The sequence below is a fragment of the Bos javanicus genome, chromosome 20 (genome assembly GCF_032452875.1).
Source record: "Bos javanicus breed banteng chromosome 20, ARS-OSU_banteng_1.0, whole genome shotgun sequence".
Lineage (NCBI taxonomy): Eukaryota > Metazoa > Chordata > Mammalia > Artiodactyla > Bovidae > Bos > Bos javanicus.
In genome coordinates this window covers 62,003,315-62,024,996 of record NC_083887.1, presented here as the reverse complement: position 1 = coordinate 62,024,996, position 21,682 = coordinate 62,003,315, and the positions used below count along the sequence as shown (strand labels likewise).

Here is a 21,682-nt window from a genome sequence, read left to right as displayed (position 1 = left end):
CTAGAGAAAACCCAAGTATAGCAACAAAGACCCAGCACAACCAAAAATAAATTAATAAATAATAACATTTTGTAAAAGTTTCTTTGAACTTTTTACTTTTTGCAAAGGACTCATAAATGTTCCATAAGTCTTTGGGGCTGAGCTTGTTTAGTGCCCTGACTTCTGACCTGGCCATTCATTATTAAAAAATGAATTAAAATGAATTAACACCACATTGTAAATCAGCTATACCTCAGTTGAAAACTGATAAAAGTTAATTAATAAAATGGATTTGGAATGCCAAATGGGCATTGTCTTTAGAGTGAATATACGACATCCCTCATGTATACTTACTATTATATTCAAGTGCATATATTATGTTGAAATAAAAAGTATTAATTTATTTCAAAGCATTAATAAATTCAGAGCAACTTTGCTATTATGCATTTCTTTAATCACTGGATATTGAAAGTATGCTGTTGCTAAGTCGGTTCAGTTGTGTCCAAGTCTTTGAGAGCCTGCCAGGCTCCTCTGTCCATGGGGATTCTTCAGGCAAGAATATTGGAGTGGGTTGCCATTTCCTCCTCCAAGGGATCTTCCCAACCCCGGGATTGATGTCTCCTTCTTTAACAGGATATTAAAAGTATAATCACTATTGAAAAAAGGAGCAAACATCCCACCTAAAACTTGGTTTGGATATTGGAGTTGATGGCTTTCCAAGCTCCAGAGAACTTAAGAGAACGTATTATTACTTCTGGGAAGAGTTGGGTGGTCATGAGCTTGTCCAGGGTGACTTGAGCAAGGCAGAGGGAGTGGATTTAGGTCTTTCTGAAGTGACTAAGGAGTGGGACTGTGGAAAGCTCCCAAGCATGGGAAGGTTAAATTTCCTACTAACTCCAGAGGAGGAAGTGAACTTAGGGTCTTCCTAGGAGTCTGTCCAGATACAGGGCTGAAGGGGAAGGGAGAATGAGACTTAAACAATGTCACCAGTGAGAAATCAAGTCTCTCATTGATTACCAACTGCACAGCATATTAAAAAGCAGAGACATTACTTTGCCAACAAAGGTCCATCTAGTCAAAGCTATGGTTTTTCCTGTAGACATGTATGGATGTGAGAGTTGAACTGTGAAGAAAGCTGAGTGCTGAAGAATTGATGCTTTTGAACTGTGGTGTTGGAGAAGGCTCTTGAGAGTCCCCTGGACTGCAAGGAGATCCAACCAGTCTGATTTCCAACTGATTTGGAACTCAGATCCAACTGAGATATGAATATTCATTGGAATGACTGATGCTAAAGCTGAAACTCCAGTACTTTGGTCACTCGATATGAAGAACTGATCATTGGAAAAGACCCTGATGCTGGGAAAGATTGAAGGCAGGAGGAGAAGGGGACGACAGAGGATGAAATGGTTGGATGGCATCACAACTCTATGGACATGAGTTTGAGCAGGCTCCAAGAGTTGCTGATGGACAGGGAAGTCTGGCATGCTGCAGTCCATGGGGTTACAAAGAGTTGGACACGACTGAGTGACTGAACTGAACTGAGAGATCAAGAGCAAGGTCAGATTTTATCAGTTAGATGGACTCTTGCCTGAACAAAGTGTGTTGGTTTCCCAGGGCTCCTGTCAAAAGTTAACGCAACTTGGATGCCTCAAAACAATGGGAATGTATTCTCTCACAGCCTGGAGGCTGTGCTGTGTGCTGTGCTCAGTCTCTCAGTTATGAGGCTCCTCTGTCTGTGGGATTCTCCAGGCAAGAAGACTGGAGTGGGTAGCCATTCCCTTCTGCAGGCGACCTTCCCGACCAGGGATCGAACCTGAGTATCCTGCATTTGAAGGCAGATTCTTTACTGCCAAGCCACCAGGGAAGCTCCAATGAATGTGGTTAAATAACATAAATACATTTAGCAAAAGAAATCTTTAAAAAAAAAAAACTAGAAATATGTATGAGAATTGCCACCTGTTCAGTGATTTTGGAACTGTACAAGTGTAAAAATAAATGAATTTTATTCTCCACCCCACCCCCTCACCCCACAAAGCACATACCATGAGCTAGATTATTTTAGGGTCTTTTTCTAGGAATTTAGATATCAACACAGCAAGGAACTATTTGAAGATTTTTTTTTTTTTTTTTTTGGCATGGTCACTGTATGACTCTCCAGCAAAGCCAGAGGTAGCAGACAGGATTAAGTCCTCCCAGAGCTATCTGCATCCTCATCCCCAGGCTGATAATGTTGGCTTACCTGGCAAAACAGACTCTGCAGACGTAATCGAGTTAAAGAGAGCGAGATGGGGAGATTGTCAGAGTAATTACAAAGGTTCTTATAAGGGAGAGAGGGAGACACGAGACTAAGGTTAAGAGAGACAGAGAAAGCAGGAGAGCCAGTCAGACAGAGATTTGTCTGAAGATACTGTGCTGCTGACTTTAAAGATGGTGCCGAGGAAAGCAGGTGATCTGCAGAAGCTGCAAAGAGTAAAGAAACCCATTCTCCCCCAAAGTCCCCAAAGGAACACAATTCTGCCCACCCATCTTGAACTTCTGACCTCTGCAGGTAACATATTTCTGTTTTTAAGCCATTGAATATGTGGCGATTTGCTATGGCAGCTGTAGAAAAATTTTACCATGAAAATCTTTTCCACTGTTATCTGAAAGTCAAATATAATTGGATATCTTGCATTTTACCTGGCAACCCTAATTTAACCTATATTTCTGCCATTATTTTTCTAGGGAGTACTGCTTTATAGCAAAGTAAATATAAATTCCAAAATCCACTACTTGATTAACCTTCATTGTTTTATACATATATATATATATACACACACACACACATACTGTTCATGGCATTCTCGAGGCAATAATACTGAAGTGGTTTGCCATTCCCTTCTCCAGTGGACCACATTTTGTCTGAAGTCTCCACCATGACCTGTCCGTCTTGGGTTGCCCTACACGGCATGGCTCATAGTTTCATTGATTTGACAAGGCTGTGGTCCATGTGATCATTTTGGTGATTGTGGTTTTTGTTCTGGAGGCTGTGGGGTTATAGTTCAAACTTCTTCTGTCTGCCCTCTGATGGATCAGGATAAGAGGCTTGTGCCAGCTTCTTGATGGGAGGAACTGGTTGTGGGAAAACTGGGTCTTGTTCTGGTGGACAGGGCCATGCTCAGCAAATCTTTAATCCAATTGTCTGCTGATAGGTGGGGCTCCCTGTTAGTTGTTTGGCCTGAACAACAACAACAATATACAAATAATTATATATATAGTTTATATAATGGTGAAAACACAGAGTTAGGATTCAAAAACCCTGTTTGAATATGCTAGGTAATGTTTGGGTCTCTCTTGTTAGTAAATGGGGGTGGTAATATATCTTATGCTCCTATCTTGCAAGTTTTGTGAAGATCAGGTTGAGCCACAGTAATTCACTTCCTGTAACAGCCAGAAGTAGCTGTGTAACGTTGTCCCCAGGTAGCAGGAGCACTTATTTGCCTCAAAACAGCCAAGGTTGGAAACAGAGTTCTACTTTATTTTTCTAAAACAAGACGGGCCACAACTGTCATCTTTACAATGGCTTTTTCTCCCCTCCCCTGGAGGAGGGCGTGGCGACCCACTCCAGTATTCTTGCTTGGAGAATTCCATGGACAGAGGAGCCTGGCGGGCTACATAGTCCATCGGGTCACCAAGTCTGACACAATGGAGCAACTAACACTTCCTCTCTTCTGGGCTTATTCTTTGCAGAATCAGGTTTAAAGACTCCAGGAAAATGGGGAGCCCGGGTTCTAAATCCATCCCTGCTCCAGCTGCTCCCGGTCCAGTACTGGGTCTGGGCAGGGAGATGTCCTCCAATTCATGAATCCTTCTTCTCCACAACTCTGTTGCCCAATTCTTCTCCACAAGCCTCGCCTTGGCAGCCTTCCCTTGCTCTGCCCTCCACAGAGCTTTCCTGACTCAGGAAGTTGCCCCCCTCACCCCTCTAGTCCAGCTCTCTCTCCAGGGCAGGGCACGCGCTCCTACCCCCACTAGCGTGGGTGATGGCCAGCACTGCCCTCCGCCCCTCGGTTACCCGTCTCCTTCACCCGGATCTGCACCCTTAGAAAGCTGTCCATGCTTCTTCACTGCACTGCTTTCCTTGTTGCGTGTTTTCCCAGAATTTTTTTAGCATGCCTCTTACATGGTAACTTCCATCAATGTTGGTCAATGAGTGAATGTTTATAACTTATGTTTGGGTCGCAGTTCACAGTGTCATAGGCAGTCATACATAGGTCCTAGAGCTGGCCTGTGTCAGCAGGAATTTGCAAAATGATGGTTAAACGCAGCAATTATTAAGTATCGTGTTATCTAGATTTAGAATTAAATTAATTATGTAGCAAATAATAGTAATTATTCCTTGGAATCCAACACAACCTAAGTATTTTACTATGTTTTACTATTACTTGTGCTCTTGAGATTATTTATTTATGTTTGCTTTATCTGTATCCTGGAGATAATATATTGGCTTGTTGCCAATAGAGCACCATTTTTGATTCTGCGTTTGTGACATCATACTACCAACTTGAAATTGGGTGTGTGCATTTGCATCATAGAAACTGGCAAATACTGTAAATCAAGGAATTTTTCTTTTTGCTTTTTGGAGAGTCAGTTGTCAAATATTCACCAGCATGCTGGTCATAAGCCTAATCTGATCTTCACAAAAATTGAAAAGGGGAAGCATAACATATATTATCACCCCTTGTTGACTAATAAGGAAGAAGAAACAGGGTTTCTGAGCCCTAACTCTGTGTTTTCACCATTATATGTATTACATACATATATGTGTGTGTGTGTATATATATATATATATATATATAGTATATATATTATGTATATATACACATATAAAATAATTAAGATTAATCAAGTAATAAATTCTGGAATTCATTTTTACTTTTCTATAAAGCATTACTCCTTAGAAAAATAATGGCAGAAATATAGGTCAAATTAGGGTTGCCAGATAAAATAAAGATGTTCACTTGTATTTGAATTTCGAATAACAATGAAAAAAATTTTACTGTAAATATGTTCCAAGTATTTCATGAAACATACTTAGGTTTAAAAGATTATTGGCTATTTCATTGAAATTTAATTTTCACTGGGTGTTCTATATTTTAATTTGCTAATTCTGGTAACCTTAATTAAATATTGGTAAACATTTTTAAAATATGGGAAGATTTCTTGCTACAGTCTTTTTAAATTATTAAAAATATAGCTGTATCTTTCAAACTGTAGTAGGGTCAAAATTAATCGCAGAGAAAAGTTTATGACGTCCTTATAACTGGGCTAGTGACTGCCGTCCCAGTGAATGTCCACCCAAAAGGGACTGCCAATCTCCTCTCTGGCTTTTTGGACATCTCTGGAATATAAAACAAAAGAGGACTGTTAAAAAACCTAGGTTTCCTTGTCCTTTCATGTCTATTTCATAGGTGCTTTACTATAATTACCTCCTGGGTCCTAATAGCACCCTTCCAATGCCATGAGCACATCTGCTACCAGTCCTGTGACCAACAGCTTCTTTTCAGAAAAGGTTTATGGTAAACTCTTGGGCTTCCCAGCTGGCTCAGTGGTAAAGAATCTACCTGTCCATGAAGGAGACGCAGGTTTGATCCCTGAGTCGGGAAGATCCCCTGGAGGAGGAAATGGAGACCCACTCCAGTATTCTTGCCAGGAAAATTTCATGAGCAGAGGAGGCTGGTGGGCTACAGTTCATGGGGTAGCAAAGAGGCAGACCCAACTGAGCACACATGCATGCATGGTAAACTCTTGGGAAGTAAAGATTCTGCCCTTCAGAATCTTGAGTGAACGGAACGCCTGGATGAGATGCTTCTGTGACTGAGCTTGTGAATGGTCTGGGCAGCTGTGGGCGGAGCCTGTGCTTGGAGAGCCAGAGTCATTCGTCGTAGCAACGTTTCATTGCTACGAACTTCTTTAGAGTTAGCTTTGGATCTTCTTTAGAGTGGCTCAGGTACCAGTGTTAATGAGTTTGCCTTGAGACTGGGAATCGTGGAAACAGAGAAGGAAGTAATTACATTGTGTTGATAATTCAGGTGGCGTGTGTTAGCAGTAGAGGAAGTGACAAAGGGAGATGTAATCAGACATTCCCATTCAGAAACGATGCATTCCCAAAGATGACATGACTCAGAAGAAAGCTGTATCAATCAACATTCATCAGACCTGTGTTACTCCTTAATTTTTTCAACCCTCTAATCAGCTTTCATTTGTTCTCATTAGATCATGAGCCCATGGAGAATATAGCTGCTTAAGAACCAGAAATTCCTCTAATATTGATAATGTATTGAGGCAGTAACACAATTCCAGACCCATTCAGTTATGAATCTATAGCCTATGTGACTGGTCATTAAAAGAATAGGACAGAATGAAGACTAGAGAAAGTGTCTACAGAATGCCTTTCTGTTTACTAAAAATTAACACTTTAAAAACATCATCTATTTTCCTGTCTTCATAAAAGCATATTCCTATTTGGAGGATGGACTTTCCAGGTGGCTCTAGTAGTAAAAACAAAACCAAACCAAACAAAACAAAACAAAAAACACCTGCCTGCTGATGCAGGAGTCATAAGAGACTCAGTTTCTATTCCTGGGTTGGGAAGATCCTTTGAAGAAGGAAATGGCAACCCACTCCAGTATTCTTGCCTGGGAAATCCCACAGACAGAGGAGCCTGGCCAACTTCTGTCTATGGGGTCACATAGAGTCAGACATGACTGAAGCATGACTTAGCATGCAGGCATTCTGCGGACATGATGATGTGAATATAAGTCTTGGTCTTGGGATTTCTTTCATCTGTTCAGCCTTCTGTTATGTCATAGGAGACAGCAAGAGAGACTTTCTAGAATGTGGGTATAAGGGCTTAATGATGGCCCATTTGGGAATATTTGGGAAAAGTGATGCCCTTCAAGTGATTTCAGAGAAGAGCCCAGTTCTTTCGATCTCTCTAATCTGCTGTCCTCAGCTTTGACTTCAATTTATTCTGGTCCCCTCGTGGTTGTCTTCTGGCTGCCAGGAACCACACTTCCATGATTGTATTCAGCTGAAGAGAAACACAAACCCAAGATCTTTCCTTCTAAGGTTAAGAATATGAATTTTTTCTCCCATTTTTGCCAGCTATATTATTTGGTTTTTACTTCTTATAAGAAGGCATTGCTTTTGCCATTATTAAGAAATATTGGCTACACATTAAAGAAGAGGAATTTATTAAAGCAAAATGTTATCAGTTGTATAGTCGGCTGGTAGATTGTATCAGAAAGACAACAGTGGTATACTATTTCCAGTGCTACAACCTCTTCCATAATCTTGCCACCACTGCTTCCCTTCTGCCCCAAGATAGGGAGCCTATTTCCACCCTTGTCCCTGTGCAACTGAGCAATATTTTGCAATTGCATTGACTAGTGGAATCCCTCTTGGCTTGTGCCTGATTCTTTATCTGGGGACATGGACTTTGGGAACCTTGAGATGACCTGTAAGACATTTCTAAAGCATCTCTGCTGGACGGAGCACGTGGAGAGACTTCATAGGATGACTGTGTATGTGCGTGCTTCGTTGCTCAGTCATGTCTGACTCTTTGCAACCCCATGGACTGTAGCCCTCAAGGCTTCTCGGTCCATGGAATTTTCCAGGCAAGAATACTGGAGTGGGTTGCCATATCCTCCTCCAGGGGATCTTCCAGACCTAGGGATTGAACCCATGTCTCCTGCGTCTCTTGCACTGGCAGGTGGATTCTTTACCACTGAGCCCCCTGGGAAGCCCAGGGGTGTCTGAAGGGCTGCAGCTTTTGCTGCCCTCAGCTACTCGGGCCCAAGAGCTGGGCATTTACATGACTGAGTTGTTAAGTAAGTCCAGTCTCCAGCCTCTGAGCTTCAGTGGCTGATCCTGAGTGGAGCAGAGCTGACTTGTCCTCAGGGAGTCCAGTCCTGGCTGAGAATCTCCTGAGTGAAAACACCATGTCTTCTTACAGTCAAACCTCATTTCTCAGGGACATATCTCTCAGATACAGGTAGAAAACATCAGTCACTGAAGAAGAGCTGAATAAGAGAAATAAAACAGACCAAATAAATTTATACAGGCATATATATATTATACGAGGGTTTCCCTGATGGCTCAGTGGTAAAGAATCCATCTGCCAATGCAGGAGATGTGGGTTTGGTCCCTGGGTGGGCAAGATTCCCTGGGGAAGGAAATGATTACCCACTCCAGTATTCTTGCCTGGGAAATCCCATGGACAGAGGAGTCTGGTGGGCTACAATCTATGGGGTTGCAAAGAGTCGGACATGACTTAACCACTAAACATTATATATATATATGAATTTAAGCACTTTCATTTTTTCACAGCAGTTTTCCATAATGTCTGACTCTTATTAACAAAAAAATGTATCGTCACTGGTTAACCTTATCATCAAGTATGACATGACATCTTGGGTCATCCTCATTCTCCTAAACCTGTCTGATATTTTGTTGTCTAACTCTTGATTGACAGTGAGGACTGAAATAGTTAATTGAGGTATTAAAATAGAATCAATATAAAAATCTTAACATTTTCACATGGGTAGAGTTTAAGTGTTCCTTAAAGTGGTCCTACGCCATGGACCTAATATGACTTAATATGAAAATATTAAGATTTTTTATACTTGGTGCTAGTGGTAAAGAACCCAACTACCAATGCTGTAGACATAAGAGACATGGGTTCAGTCCCTGGGTTGGGAAGATCCCCTGCAAGAGGGAATGGTGACCCACTCCAGTACTCTTGCCTGGAAAATTCCATGGACAGAGGAGCCTGGCGGGCTACAGACCATGGGGTTGCAAAGAGGCAGACATAACTGAAGCGACTTAGCACACACACACACATGAAGTGTTCTATTAGGCCCTGGTGATCAAAGCTCTCAAATGAATCTTTTTTTTCATATATAATGTTTGGATTTCATATCCTATTGAATATATCAGGTGTATCTATGGTCCACCATAAGGACTGAGAGGAAATTTTTATTTCCTTTTTTTATCTCTTTTCCTCTGAAAGACACCAGTCCCATTTCAGTAGACAATCCAAGGTCTGGAGGCTCTTGTTGACCCAAGAGGCAGCCACTTATGGGGGCGGGGTCACACTTGGTCACTTCAGCACAATGAAAGCAAAAGCAGTTCTTGCCACTTTGGACTTTTGTCCAGTACATCCATGTTATAAACAATAAATCATATGCCGACCAACCTTTACTGCCAAGGAGAAGGATGGGCTCTGGCCACATCACACTTCAGGTAAAATCTCATCTGTCTATCATCTATCCATCTGTCATCATCTCTCTATCCATCTATTCATCTCTCTACTTATAATCTATCATCATCTGTCCTTTCTCTCTCTCCCTGTGTTTGAGTGTGGGGAAATGATGAAAAGAATGCAACCTGAGTAACCATGAGCATTTTGAATTGACTTTCTCCTAGCTCTAACTCTGGCTCTGGAGGCTTCTAGCTGAATCCTTTCACGTCAGCCTGGTGCAATGTGCTCTCATAGAACCACAGGCAGCAGAGACATCTGCCTTCAAAGGTTGCCAGTGCTGGAGCGCAGACTCAGAGTCACACGAAATACACAGCTCCTGGTAGGGTAGGGGCTCTGGGACACACATGAACTTCTCCCTGCACAACCTAAGCCCGGGAATGCATCCTTCTGATTCCTTTTGGAGAAGCTAAACCAGCTATTCAGTTATGCACAGATTACGTATATACCTCGTCTCTGCCTTGATGAGCTTTACTATTTCGTTCTATGACAGGAATGGAATGGAAACACTGTCCTTGAAGCTACATATTTCTCTCTCTCTACAGGGGCTGGGGACTTCCCTGGTGGCTCAGACGGTAAAGTGTCTGCCTACAATGTGGGAGACCTGGGTTCGCCCCCTGGGTCGGGAAGCTCCTCTGGAGAAGGAAATGGCAACCCGCTCCAGCACTGTGGACAGAAAATCCCGTGGACAGAAGAGCCTGGTAGGCTACAGTCCATGGGATCCCAAAGAGTTGGACACGACTGAGCAACTAAACTTTCACTTTCACAGGGGCTGGAGCCTTCCTGGGAGGGGACTCAGAAAGCTGTCTTCCTATAGTAGATAGTGCAAGAAGGTCCACCTTGTGAGTAACTGTAGGACAATTGATATGAAAATGTCTGTCTACTCTTCTGTCCTGGAAATGAGTTTTGCATTTGCACAACTATGCATGAACAAGAAATCTTTTGGTTGCTATTAAATTTGGAGAAAGAACCGTGAATTTTAGACCCTGAGTTGAATTAAACTATGTAGAAGCGAAGGGGAGAAAGTTTTAAAGGAAGATGGCAGCCAATTTCTTTTGTTATTTAATGTTTTATTTTTTCAAGAACAGTTAACATTTACTAGGCACCTATTGGCCTCAGTCACTTGCATCTAAAGAGCAAAGCTAAGTTACCCCCAGCCTGTGTCCTTTTGAATGGTTAGCCTTAACTTCTTAGCTCTGTTAACCATATTCTACCATTAGCTTCAAGTTTGCTTTTAATCATCTAAATCCGTAATTGTCTACTGCTCCCTGCCACACGAACAAAAAAGTTTCAGGGGGAAATAAGGCGAGCAGTTTACATTTTCCGTGGATATTTCAAGTAATTGGCCCCAAAGTGAAATTATTGAGTTGGCCATGGTTTTATCATGTTCTGAGGGCATTAAACATGAAAGGAGATGGGCACGTAGAAAGGCTTGGTATCCAAGAACGTGTGAATATGTGAAAATCCTATAACTTTACTTCCACTGGCTTAATATCCTGAGTCACTAGATGGTCAGAGAGATAGAGTACAGAAGGAACAAACTGATGTACATTTATACTAAAAAGCAAAAACAAAGTTTGTACAAGATGAATAGCAAATGAAATTGCTTCTATCAAAATAAAATCTCACACGGGTCATTTTTGTACATACGTGGACACACACCCACACACGCAGACACACAAGCAAGAATGTGTATTTTTGTCAGATAGGTCCTTGGAAATAGACATTCTTAGCAAATATGGATGACAGATCAATTGTAATTTATTTTCTTTTAACACTGTATCATCATAAAGAAAACTGGTATAAATGAAAAAATCTATTTCAAATATCTACATCTAAAATTTTAGGCAGTGAAAAAGCACTTTGTTGACAAGGAGTGTGGAATGATGGATGTTAATTGTCAGAAACTGCTGAATGCCTTGTTTAGTTGCCACAAACAAATTCACATATCAGAACGAACAATACTGCTAAATATTCCTTTTTTTCCCCCATTTTTTTTTCCCTGTTAAAACTTTACTGGGAGGAAGAAAAAAGAAAAACTGGAAATCCATACATCTTTCAAAAGTTTGAAATTGAAGCAATATTTAGAACCATTGATGAGGAGTCGCCGAGGCATTGGTGTAATATACACAATGCTCTTGTCTTCTTTAATCTGTAATGTACATCGAATACTTTACAACAATGCATTAACAAAAGGCAAGAAACGTCTTGCTGTACAGAGGAACCCCAATGCAACTTGAAGCCTAGAATCACAACGGATGGAGAGAGTAAACAAAGCGTGACAAGCCGTCCCTCTAAAGTGTGTGAACTATGTCACCGCCTCTGTGCTTATAACCTTCGTGCCCCGTCACCCCGACTGCCTCCCGTGCTGCCTTCGGCCACATCCCGTGGAAAGCACTTTTTAAGACTCTACAGCCCGAACTAGAAAGGTGTAGCCCGATGTCAGATTGAGGATCACTTTCTACTGACTTTCAAGTGAACGTTCATGGAGCTTTCTAAAATAGCTCTTAAATGTTTCCTTCCTGGGTATCCCAGCCTTCCTATGGAACAGGCTTTAACAAACTAAATTTGCAGGGGGGAAAAAAAATAGCAATGTCTGTGGTCTGCATGCACATGCACGGTTCCCGGGGTGCCCGCCTCACACCCAGGAGTCGGGGGAGGCCGGGTAGTGGCTCGTTTCATAGTTCAGTTCGCTGTAGGGTCGGGCGGCCGAGTAGAAGTCGACGTAGTTGCCGGTGGACTTGAGCCCCAGGTGCATGGCATACTCGCTGGCGGGAGGGCGGTGGTGGACCTGGTCCTCGAAGAAGGACTCGTCGTAGTTTCTCGTGGAATTCGGAAACGGCTGGTAGGTCTCGTAGTCTTTTCTGCTGGGCTCCTGTGGGGCTGGCTGTGCTGAAACCTGCCCAGGAAAGGAGAACCACCTGGGTTAGCGCGTTTGCCCTTGACCCGCCCTTGACCCCCACAGCCGACGCCCTTGACCCTCCCTCAAAGTCAAGGCTCTGAGCGTCCTCCATGTGGTCAGATGCCAGGACTGCACTTCCCTGACTGACTTTCTGTTTCACAGTTGGCTCCTGAGTCCACATGCTGTCATTCCAAATAACCTTTTTATAAAACTACTATTCTGGCAAAGTACACATAACATAAAAGTCACCATGTTCATCATGTTGTGTATAACTCGGTGGCATTAAGTACTTAAGTTGCCTGGGCCACCGTCAATACCAAATGTTTTCAGAACTTTTTCATCACTGCAAACAAAAACTTATATCCATTCAGCTTAAGTCCCCATCTCCCCTTTTCTTAGCTCATGGCAATCACCATTCTATTGATACTTTCCATCTCTGTGAATTTGACTAGTCTACATACCCCATATAATTGGAATAATACAGTAGTTGTCCTTTTGTGTTTGGCTTCTTTCACTTAACCTCCTCAAAGTTATCGTTAATATAATGTCCTCAAGGTTAATCCATGTTGCTGCAAGTGACAGAACTTTCTTGCTCTTTAAGACTCAATAATATTGTATGCAGATTCTGTGTTTGTTCATGTATTCATCCATAGATGACAATCATGATTTCTACTTTTTGAATAATGCTGCTATTAACACGGAAGCACTAGGATTTGTTTGGCTCTCTGTTTTCAATTTCTGGCGGGGTAATGTAAAAGAGTTGGACACAACTTGCTGACCACATAATATCAACAGCAAAAAATGTACCAAGAAGTAGAATTATTGGATCTGATGGCAATTCTATGTTTAAGTTTTTGAGATGCAGCCCAAACTTCCAAGACAGTTGAATCATTTTACCACCTGTTGTTCAGTCATTAAGTCAGTTGTGCCTGCCTCTTTGCGACTCCATGGACTGCACCACACCAGGCTTCTCTGTCCAACACCAACTCCCAGAGGGTGCTCAAACTCATGTCCATTGAGTCAGTGATGCCATCCAACCATCTCATCCTCTGTCGCCTCCTTCTCCTGCCCTCAATGTTTCCCAGCATCAGGGTCTTCCCCAGTGAGTTGACTCTTTGCATCAGGTGGCCAAAGTATTGGAGCTTCAGCTTTAGCATCGGTCCTTCCAAAGAAGATTCAGGGTTGATTTCCTTTAGGGTTGACTGTTTTGATCTCTTTGCTGCCCCCGGGACTCTCTTAACCTTTTCTAAATTAAAGATGTATACCCTAGATTCCACAGAACACAAATAGTTTCTGTTCATCTTCCCTGCATTTTTCTCCATCACACCTCAGTGCTGTAATCCCAGATGAAGAGAAAGTGAAGATGTACAAGGTCTCAGGGTCACTTGGGCATCTTCCTGCCAGCTTGGAGGGCTGTGGTCAGTACTTCTCTGGAGGATGGAAGCTTCTTGCTAAAAGGGCCATCCCTTTACACCTGCCCAAGTGATGTACCACAGCCTTAGAAGGAATCCATTCAAAACAGTTTACACCAGCAGTCCCCAACTTTGTGGCATCAGGGACCCATTTCATGGAAGACAATTTTTCCACAGACAGATGTAGTGGGGAGGATGCTTTCAGGATGATTCAAATGCTTTATATTTATTGTGCACTTTTTTCTATTATTATTACATAAGCTCCACCTCAGATCATCGGACATGAGATCCCTGGTCTACACTCTGAAAGATCAAAATGTTTCCTAACTTGGTTCACTTAAGAATATGTGACAGGAATCCACACAATCTTGTAAAGCAATTATCCTTCAATTAAAAATAAATTTAAAAAATTGATGGGGCTTGAGAATAACATGGGATTATGAAGCCTTTGGTTGGGGGGACAGGGGTCTTCAGAAATGACCAATGTCCTCCAGCCCCACTCAGTGCTCCCTATTTCCACTCTTGTCCGCTGCAGGTTGTTGTCTGATCAAGGGGGCCTTGAGGGGCTAAAGGGATCACAGGAGCTTTGAGAGCAGAGAAGTCTGGAATTGGTTCTCTCCCTCCCCCCTGGCTTAAAGGACAGTAAAACAAAGAGTGATCATAGGCCAGTAATTAGCACTTTCAGGTGGAGCCCTGGCTTCCTGTGGCTCTGGGGTTCTTTCCTAAGCTCCAACAATGAGGATACCCTCAAGGCATGGGGCAAGGACCATACTCAGGGTTGCTGCATAGGGGCATCCACAAAACCCACAGGGAATGATGCGTGTGTGTGTGTGTGTGTGTGTGTGTGTGTGTGTGTGGGAAGGTCTGGTGGGAATGATGGAACCTGCCTGAAGAAGAACACTTTGATCACTTTGGAGTGGCCCTGGTAATTCCCTGCTAATTTAACTAAGGCTCAGCATGGAAACATCCTCTAGACATTGGTCTTCGTTAATAGATAATGATTTGTAATTAGTACGTTGTGTGTGAATGAATGCTTCTAATGACCTGCCCATAATTCTTCTCTTAAGTAAGCAAAACTCCCTCTTTCATATGTAATTGATTTACATGAATGAGTCGCAGAACTGCTCTTCAGAGAGGTGAACTTCATCACAGCTGCCATACAAAAGGGCTCACACTTCCAGTTCATGGTAGCTGAAAGAATGAGGTTCCTGCCCATCTGTGACAGTCCACAGAGCTCAGACATGTGTCAGCCTGAGAGCCTGGGCACGAAGGGGGACTTCAGGATCTGCAATTAAACGCTGCTGAGGCCAGCTGCTCCCGATCATGGGCTAGGCTAAGGTGCCCTTTGCTGGTCTTTGAAAAGCTGGTGCCATGTGGAACTTTTCCACTCTGACGCAGTGTTGCTATCCAAGTGTGGAGCACGCACAGGGTTAGATTTGGGAGGTTTGGAAAAAGTACATGGGGAGAGAACTAAGACTTACTGTTTCTACTTCAGTGGGCACTATATTCAACATTAAACAAATTTGTCTTTATTTAATCTTGTATATATATATACATACACATATTTATGTATGTATATTACAGATACATATTGCATGTTTATGTCTGTCTATATCTATCCATCCTTCTGTTTATCCATGTGTGTGTATGTGTGTGTGTGTGTGTATGAAGTTGCTTCAGTTGTGTCTGACTCTTTGTGATGCTGTGGACTGTAGCTTGCCAGGCTCCTGTGTCCATGGGAGTCTCAGGCAAGAATACTGGAGTGGGTTGCCATGCCCTCCTCCAGGGGAATCTTCCCCACCCAGGGACTGAACTCAAGTCTCCTGGGTCTCCTGCGCTGGCAAGTGGTTCTTCGCCACTAGCACCACCTGGAAGCCCATGTGGCCATCTATCACCCACCTCTTCATCTGTCTAATCTCCCTCCTTCTCTCCCTCAACCCTTCTCCCCTCAGTCTCTCCCTCTCTTCCTCCCTCCTTCACTTCCTCCTTTCCTTCCTTCCTCCATTTCCTTTTTTCTCTTTTCCTTCCTCTCCTTTCTTCCCATCCATCCTTTCATCCAATCCCTACTTTATAGGTGAAGAAACTGAAGGTCAGAGAGGCTGAGAAGCGTGTTCAGGATGCCACGGCTCGGGGTGGGGCAGGGCTGGGATTTGAATGCACGCCTGGCTGACTCCACGGTCCACATCCTCTCCGAGAGAGGGGTACAGTCTTGCTTGAGCTGAGGTGACCCCCACCTCAGGGTGCTAGCCTCACTGAATTGACTCCAGACCCTGTCATAAGAAGGGAGGCCGGTATACAGAGGAGACCAAGAAGTGATCTGACTTTTCTGTGCTGGTCTCAGTGGCTGGGGAGGCACGGCCAACGTCTGGGGGGTCTTCTAGGAAAGTTTCATACAAGGCTTGTAGCCCTCCTCCATTGTGGCTGCTTCTTTCATTTTTCCTTTTCACAACATGTTTCAAATTTCTTTTTGTTGCTATGTTCTCTCTGGACGGTGGACCTTTTTGGCTGGAGCAGAAGCTCATTTTAGTCTCTTATCTTGGGGAGTTACCTTCTTCAGTTCATCTGTATTGGTCATAACGGCCCATGTCAACCCCTTCTCGGGTTGAGTTCTGCAGTTCTGAGAGCTTGTGTGAATGAATCACCTAGGATGGCTGATGGCATCTGCGGTTGAAGGGATCAAATCTGCTCACTGGCCCAGTGGTACGGCCATTGGTTGATGAGATGCATTCACTGTGGAGTATGTTGGTTGTATTTGATCATTCAGGTGGTGCCAGCTGTTCAAAAACAGCACATTTCCCTTCCATGTCTCCTTTCATCTGGGTACAGTGATCAAGCAAGCAGCTTCCAGGTGTATCTTTCTGGTACAACCTTCCTGACACAGAGCAAGAGAGTGGATCTTCAGCAGAAGGCAGCTCTGACAATGATGGCCAGTGGCCAAGAGCTATAAAGACCATCAGTCCTTCTGTGATGACCACCATGGGGCAGGACAAGTGAGAAGTTATCGTTCAATAAAGGAGCAGAGGAGGTGCCCTCCTGCTTTTACAATTCCCACAGAACCACAGAGAAAATGAGCCATCAAGAAATATTTGCTAAATAAAACACACACACACACAAACACAGATAGATTCTTAAGTGTCTACCAGCCAAGGCTCCTCAAACTTGAACAGCCACGCAAAACACCTAGGCACCTAGCTAAAATGCAACTCCGCTGCAGAAGACCCTGAATGCGTGACGGTTACGGGGCCAGAGAGGTGTCTCTTCTGTGTTCCCAACAAGCTCCCAGGTGACGCTGATACTGCTGGTTCTCCCACGTGCCTGTGCAGCGAGGCAAGACACAATGCCTTTCATTCAGTTGCTCACATTCAACTTGACGTGTCTATTTCACTGGTAACTGTCATGTGCAAGGAATGCTTTCTTCCCAAGGAGAACTGGCTGGGTTACAGGAGCGCCTTAATCCACGCCTAGTAATTAGACAATCTGTCTAGTAACCAGCATCTTACACTTGTACATTTGGGGCTTTCTTTCAGGTTTTGCATCACAGTAGGAAAATCTGCTTTCTACCACCAGATAATGCATGGGGTTGTAGTGAAATAAAGACTGCTTTCAAATTCGAGGCTGTTCTGTTGACTGCCACCACCCACGTGGATATGGAGTCACACATGAGTGGAGAGCAGTGGGGGACGTTATTTTCTTTTTCTGTTTTTTTTTTTTTCAGTCATGTCTGATTCTTTGTGATCCCATGGACTATAGCCTGCCAGGCTGTTCTGTCCATGGAATTTTCCCAGCAAGAATATTGGAGTGGGTTGTGATTTCCTCCTCCAGGGCATCTTCCTGATTCAGGGATCGAACCCATGTCTCTTGCATCTCCTGCACTGGCAGGCAGACTCTTTACCAACTATGCCACCTGGCAAGCCCTTTTATGCATGTTAAATATAAGCTAACTTCTCTTTTATGATTCCAAGCTATTTCACAGGAGACGAAGGGAGAAATGAACACCAACTTGCTGCCTCTCCTTTACCTGGTTATGTTTGATGTCTTCAGCGGGCGCACCATATGAATTCCTATACAAAGTTGAAATTCCAGTAGTTTGAGCTGAAAGGGAAACAAAAGTATTAGCAAAGAATGCAAGACTTCAAAGGAGGAATGATGGTTATCGAGGCCAGGTTTTGCCCTGACCACGCTTGGTGTCACATGGACCATTCCGAATGGAAGAAATTCTTTCGCCCTGAACACTTCATTTTACATACCGATATTAAGAAAGAAGAAGTTATGCACTAATATAAAATCCCCAAAGCCTGTCAGCCTCTTGTAATAACATTCAGCTTGGAGACGGGGTCAGGGCAGGCGCAGCAAACAGATGGTCATCTTGCCAGTGCTGCGGTCTTTTTTTTTTTTTTTTCTTGGTGAACACCGGCAGATAATAAAAGCCTGTCACCTGCACTGAAGCGTGCAGGAATCTGGATCGGCCGCTTAGCTTTTAGCTGAAGAATGACAAGAATGAAATTTCTAATTTGAGCTCACAGAAGGGCCTGATCATCGCTGAGACAGTTTATTTCTCAGCGGTCTGATGGACAGGCAGGAAGTCCCGCCCACCTTGACCCCGCACATCCGCGGCGCTGGAGTCCTGTTCCACGCAGAGACGGAAGCCCCGCATCCTGGCTTGTGACCAGCCTGTGGTCTAGACAAAAGGCGGGAAAGGTCTCCTCCAGCTGCCAGCAGCTTCTAAAGACCTGGGCAAGATGCCCACCTGGCTGCTTCCTCACCTGGGGCCCTTGAGACGCCTGCAGCAGGCCCTAAGGAAGGGCCCAGGGAAAGATGCCCTGTTATAGCTGCTAAAAGGTCCCAGTTTAAGAAAGCTCTGGAAAACACTGTCTGTCGAGTGTCAGCAGGCTATAAAACACTTTTGTTGTGTTTTGTCACTAAGTTGTGCCCAATTATTTTGTGACCCCATGGATTCTATAGGCTGCTCAGTCCATGTAAATTTCCAGGCAATACTAGACACAGGGTCAAGGAGGAGACCTTTGAGCTGAAACCTGAATACCTGTATTCCTGTCCATGGACAAAATTTCATGGACATTTCCTCCTCCGGGGGAACCCTGTCATTTCCTCCTCCAGGGGATTTTCCCAACCCAGACATCGAGCCCACCTCTCCTGCATTGGCAGGTGGCTTCTTTATCTCTGAGGCACCAGGGAAGCCCATAAAACACTTAAGATATCAAGAAAAAAACTTACCTTTTGCTTCTAGTATCTATGGGATCACGAAATAGGATGTCTCATCATCTCTTCTCTCACAGACACCAGTCACTCTAGACACTAAGTCAGCATAATCTATCACTCCGCCCATGATTATTACTAAAAGCACATAATAGCTGTGCAATAAAATTCTTCTTGGGAAATTCTGCTTAGAATGTGGGAGCTGACAGCCCATTTCCCACTTTAAAGCCACTCTGAGAGACTCTGGTTGAATGCCCATCGCTCCTGTCTTTGCATTACCATGGAAACCACCATCCCTTGCCTGGACCACTGCTACAGCATCCTCCTCAGCAGCCTGGCTTCCACTCTGCCTAATTGGCTCCTCCATCCACTCTGGTCCCAGCAGCTAAGCCATCATCTTGTTAGACAGATTGGACTATGTCACTGCAGTGTCCTGCTCTCTGTGATTATGGTAAAAGCTGAGCTCCCATTACTGTCTCTGAAGCTCCGTGTGATCTGGACCCCACCTGATTTCCTGCAGCATTTCCCATCCTTCTTCCCTGGTTCAGGGGGCTACCCTGGCCCTCCTTCTTGGCCTGAGCATCCAAGTTTATTTTGCATCCGAGATGTTAGTCTTCCTGAGCCTTCTCCTGGAACTTACATCCCCCAGTCTCTGGACTACCTCTCTTTATTGGTGTTCAGGTTTCAGCTCAAAGGACTCCTCCTTGACCTTGTTAGTTAAAGGAACCCCGCCCACTTGACACCCTCTGTCTCATGACCCCATTTATTTTCTCCATTACACCCAACACTGTTTGCTATTACCTTGTTAACAAGCTTGTCCCATTGTTTACCTTGTATATTACTTCCCTTTACCTAGGAGACAAGAAGTTCCTTGAGGACAGAGCTCCAACTGTTCTGCCACTTTTTTAGGTCTCCCCAGCCTCTGGGACAGTGCCTGGGCTCAGGGCATGCTCACAGAGTGAGTGCTTTATTTGCTGAGTGAATTAATGAACGAATGAGTAAACCTTAGAAAAATCTGCCTTTGGAGCTATCATCTGCTGATGGAAAATGTCACTTCAAGGACAAGGTGAAATTTTTTTTCCTGTTACTCAGAATAAAATGCATTTTTTGTGGGGGGGCAGAATGTGCATTCTCATAGTCTCAGTCTCTCTCCCTGTTGTGGCTTCTGAGCTAAAGATGTTCTACTGGAAGTTCCTCTCCTGCTTTTTGGCTCACTTCATCTGTTTAAAGGAGACCACGTAGCTGACACTGAACTTGTGGCCTCTCTGGACATGTGAAGCACATGTCTCTCCCGGGTGATCTGCCCTTCATGCATCTGAGCAAGGAGTAGACTGGTAGGAAAATACCTTTATTTTTTTGTAGAGGCCCCAATTTTGCTCAGTTGGTAAAGAATCTGCCTGCAATACAGAAGACCTGGGTTCAATTCCTGGGTCAGGAAGATCCCCTGGAGAAGGAAATGGCAACCCACTCCAGTATTCTTGCCTGGAGAATCCCCATGGACAGAGGAACCTGACAGGCTACAGTCCATGGGGTCACAAGAGTGACTTAGCGACTAAACCACCACCACCACCAACTTCCAACTGAATCAACGTACTGAAGATTAGAATGGCTTTAAAGGCATGATAGAAACAGAGACGTTGACAAAACGGGATCGACCATTGGATGCTAAGGTATTTGGGGAGCTCAGGTGGGAGGGCAAAATCCACAGGTGAATTCTGAAGTCAGGCTGTGCAGCTGCTGGGATCACACAGCCCTCCTCCGATGTGTGCTTTTGAACACATAATGCTCCCAGGGAATCATGACCGCGAGAAATAGCTATAACAGTTCTGCATGCCTGAGTGAACAGCTGACTTTGGCTTTCCAAGGGCCCTTCAGTGGCAGATAAACAGGAGAGAAATGAGACGCCCCCTAAGCCAGAAAATGAATACAGAGAAGGTTGGGGCGGGGGGAGCCTGGAATAAAAACCCAGATGGATCTGCATTTCTGAGAGCTCAGGAGAGGGGATGATAACCCAGGCAAGAAACTGCTTTTCACTTTAAAGCTTTTACATGCTGCATTTTGAGGGTGAAGCTTCCCATGGTTTTCCCACAGCAAGTGGGGGAATGGTCTAGGATGTTTTGTGATGCCTGAGAAATAAGGAAGATGGGAGGTTTTCAGATATTTTTTCAATGCACTGAACTTTGAATGCCCCCTAGATTTATTGGGGAAGAAGAAAAAGTACTGCGTTCGATATGGAAGTTCTAAGAAGTCTGATCTGCAAGTAAACACTGAAATGATGGGTATTTGCTAAAGGGAAGCAGAGCAGAGGTTGGCAATTCATCATTTGCATTCCTACATGGAATGCTGATGCCTGCCCAGCTCGGCTGGGGACTTGTTCATACCAACATGTGAAAGTGAAAGACTCAGTTGTGTTGACCCCAGGGAAAGGATACTGGAGTGGGTAGCCTTTCCCTTCTCCAGGGGATCTTCCCAACCCAGGGATTGAACCCAGGTCCTCCCACATTGTAGGAGGATTCTTTACCATCTGAGCCACAAGGGAAGCCCAAGAATACTGGAGTGGGTAGCCTATTCCTTCTCCAGGGGATTTTCCCAACCCAGGAATCGAACCGGGGTCTCCTGCATTGGAGGTGGATTCTTTACCAGCTGAGCTGCCAGGGAAGCCCATAAAAGAGGGCAAACACACCCTCCAATCTCACTACCACCACCATGATCGCCAACACCCTTACTCCTAATACCCCCACCTCCTCCATCACCAGCACCACGACCATCATCACCCCACTGTCACCATCAACGTCTTAGTGGTAACAACTAACTTTATGCAGGACTTGTTGGCTTAAAGGGCGCCTTCTTGTAGAAATATATTATTCAGTGATG

General features: G+C 44.0%; 1 protein-coding gene across 2 annotated transcripts in view; it reads right to left on the bottom strand.

Annotated features, from left to right (window-relative positions):
• Window positions 1-11,023: 11,023 nt before the first annotated feature.
• Window positions 11,024-21,682, bottom strand: part of CTNND2 (catenin delta 2) — a 1,100,621-nt gene continuing 1,089,962 nt past the window's right edge. For both annotated transcript variants that reach the window (XM_061393866.1, XM_061393867.1), the window contains 2 exons: window positions 17,613-17,686; window positions 11,024-12,179 (listed from right to left, as the gene is read on the bottom strand). In XM_061393866.1, coding sequence (XP_061249850.1) covers window positions 11,919-12,179; window positions 17,613-17,686 — 335 coding nt within the window. In that variant the 3' untranslated portion in view covers window positions 11,024-11,918. The remainder of the gene's footprint in view (window positions 12,180-17,612; window positions 17,687-21,682) is intronic.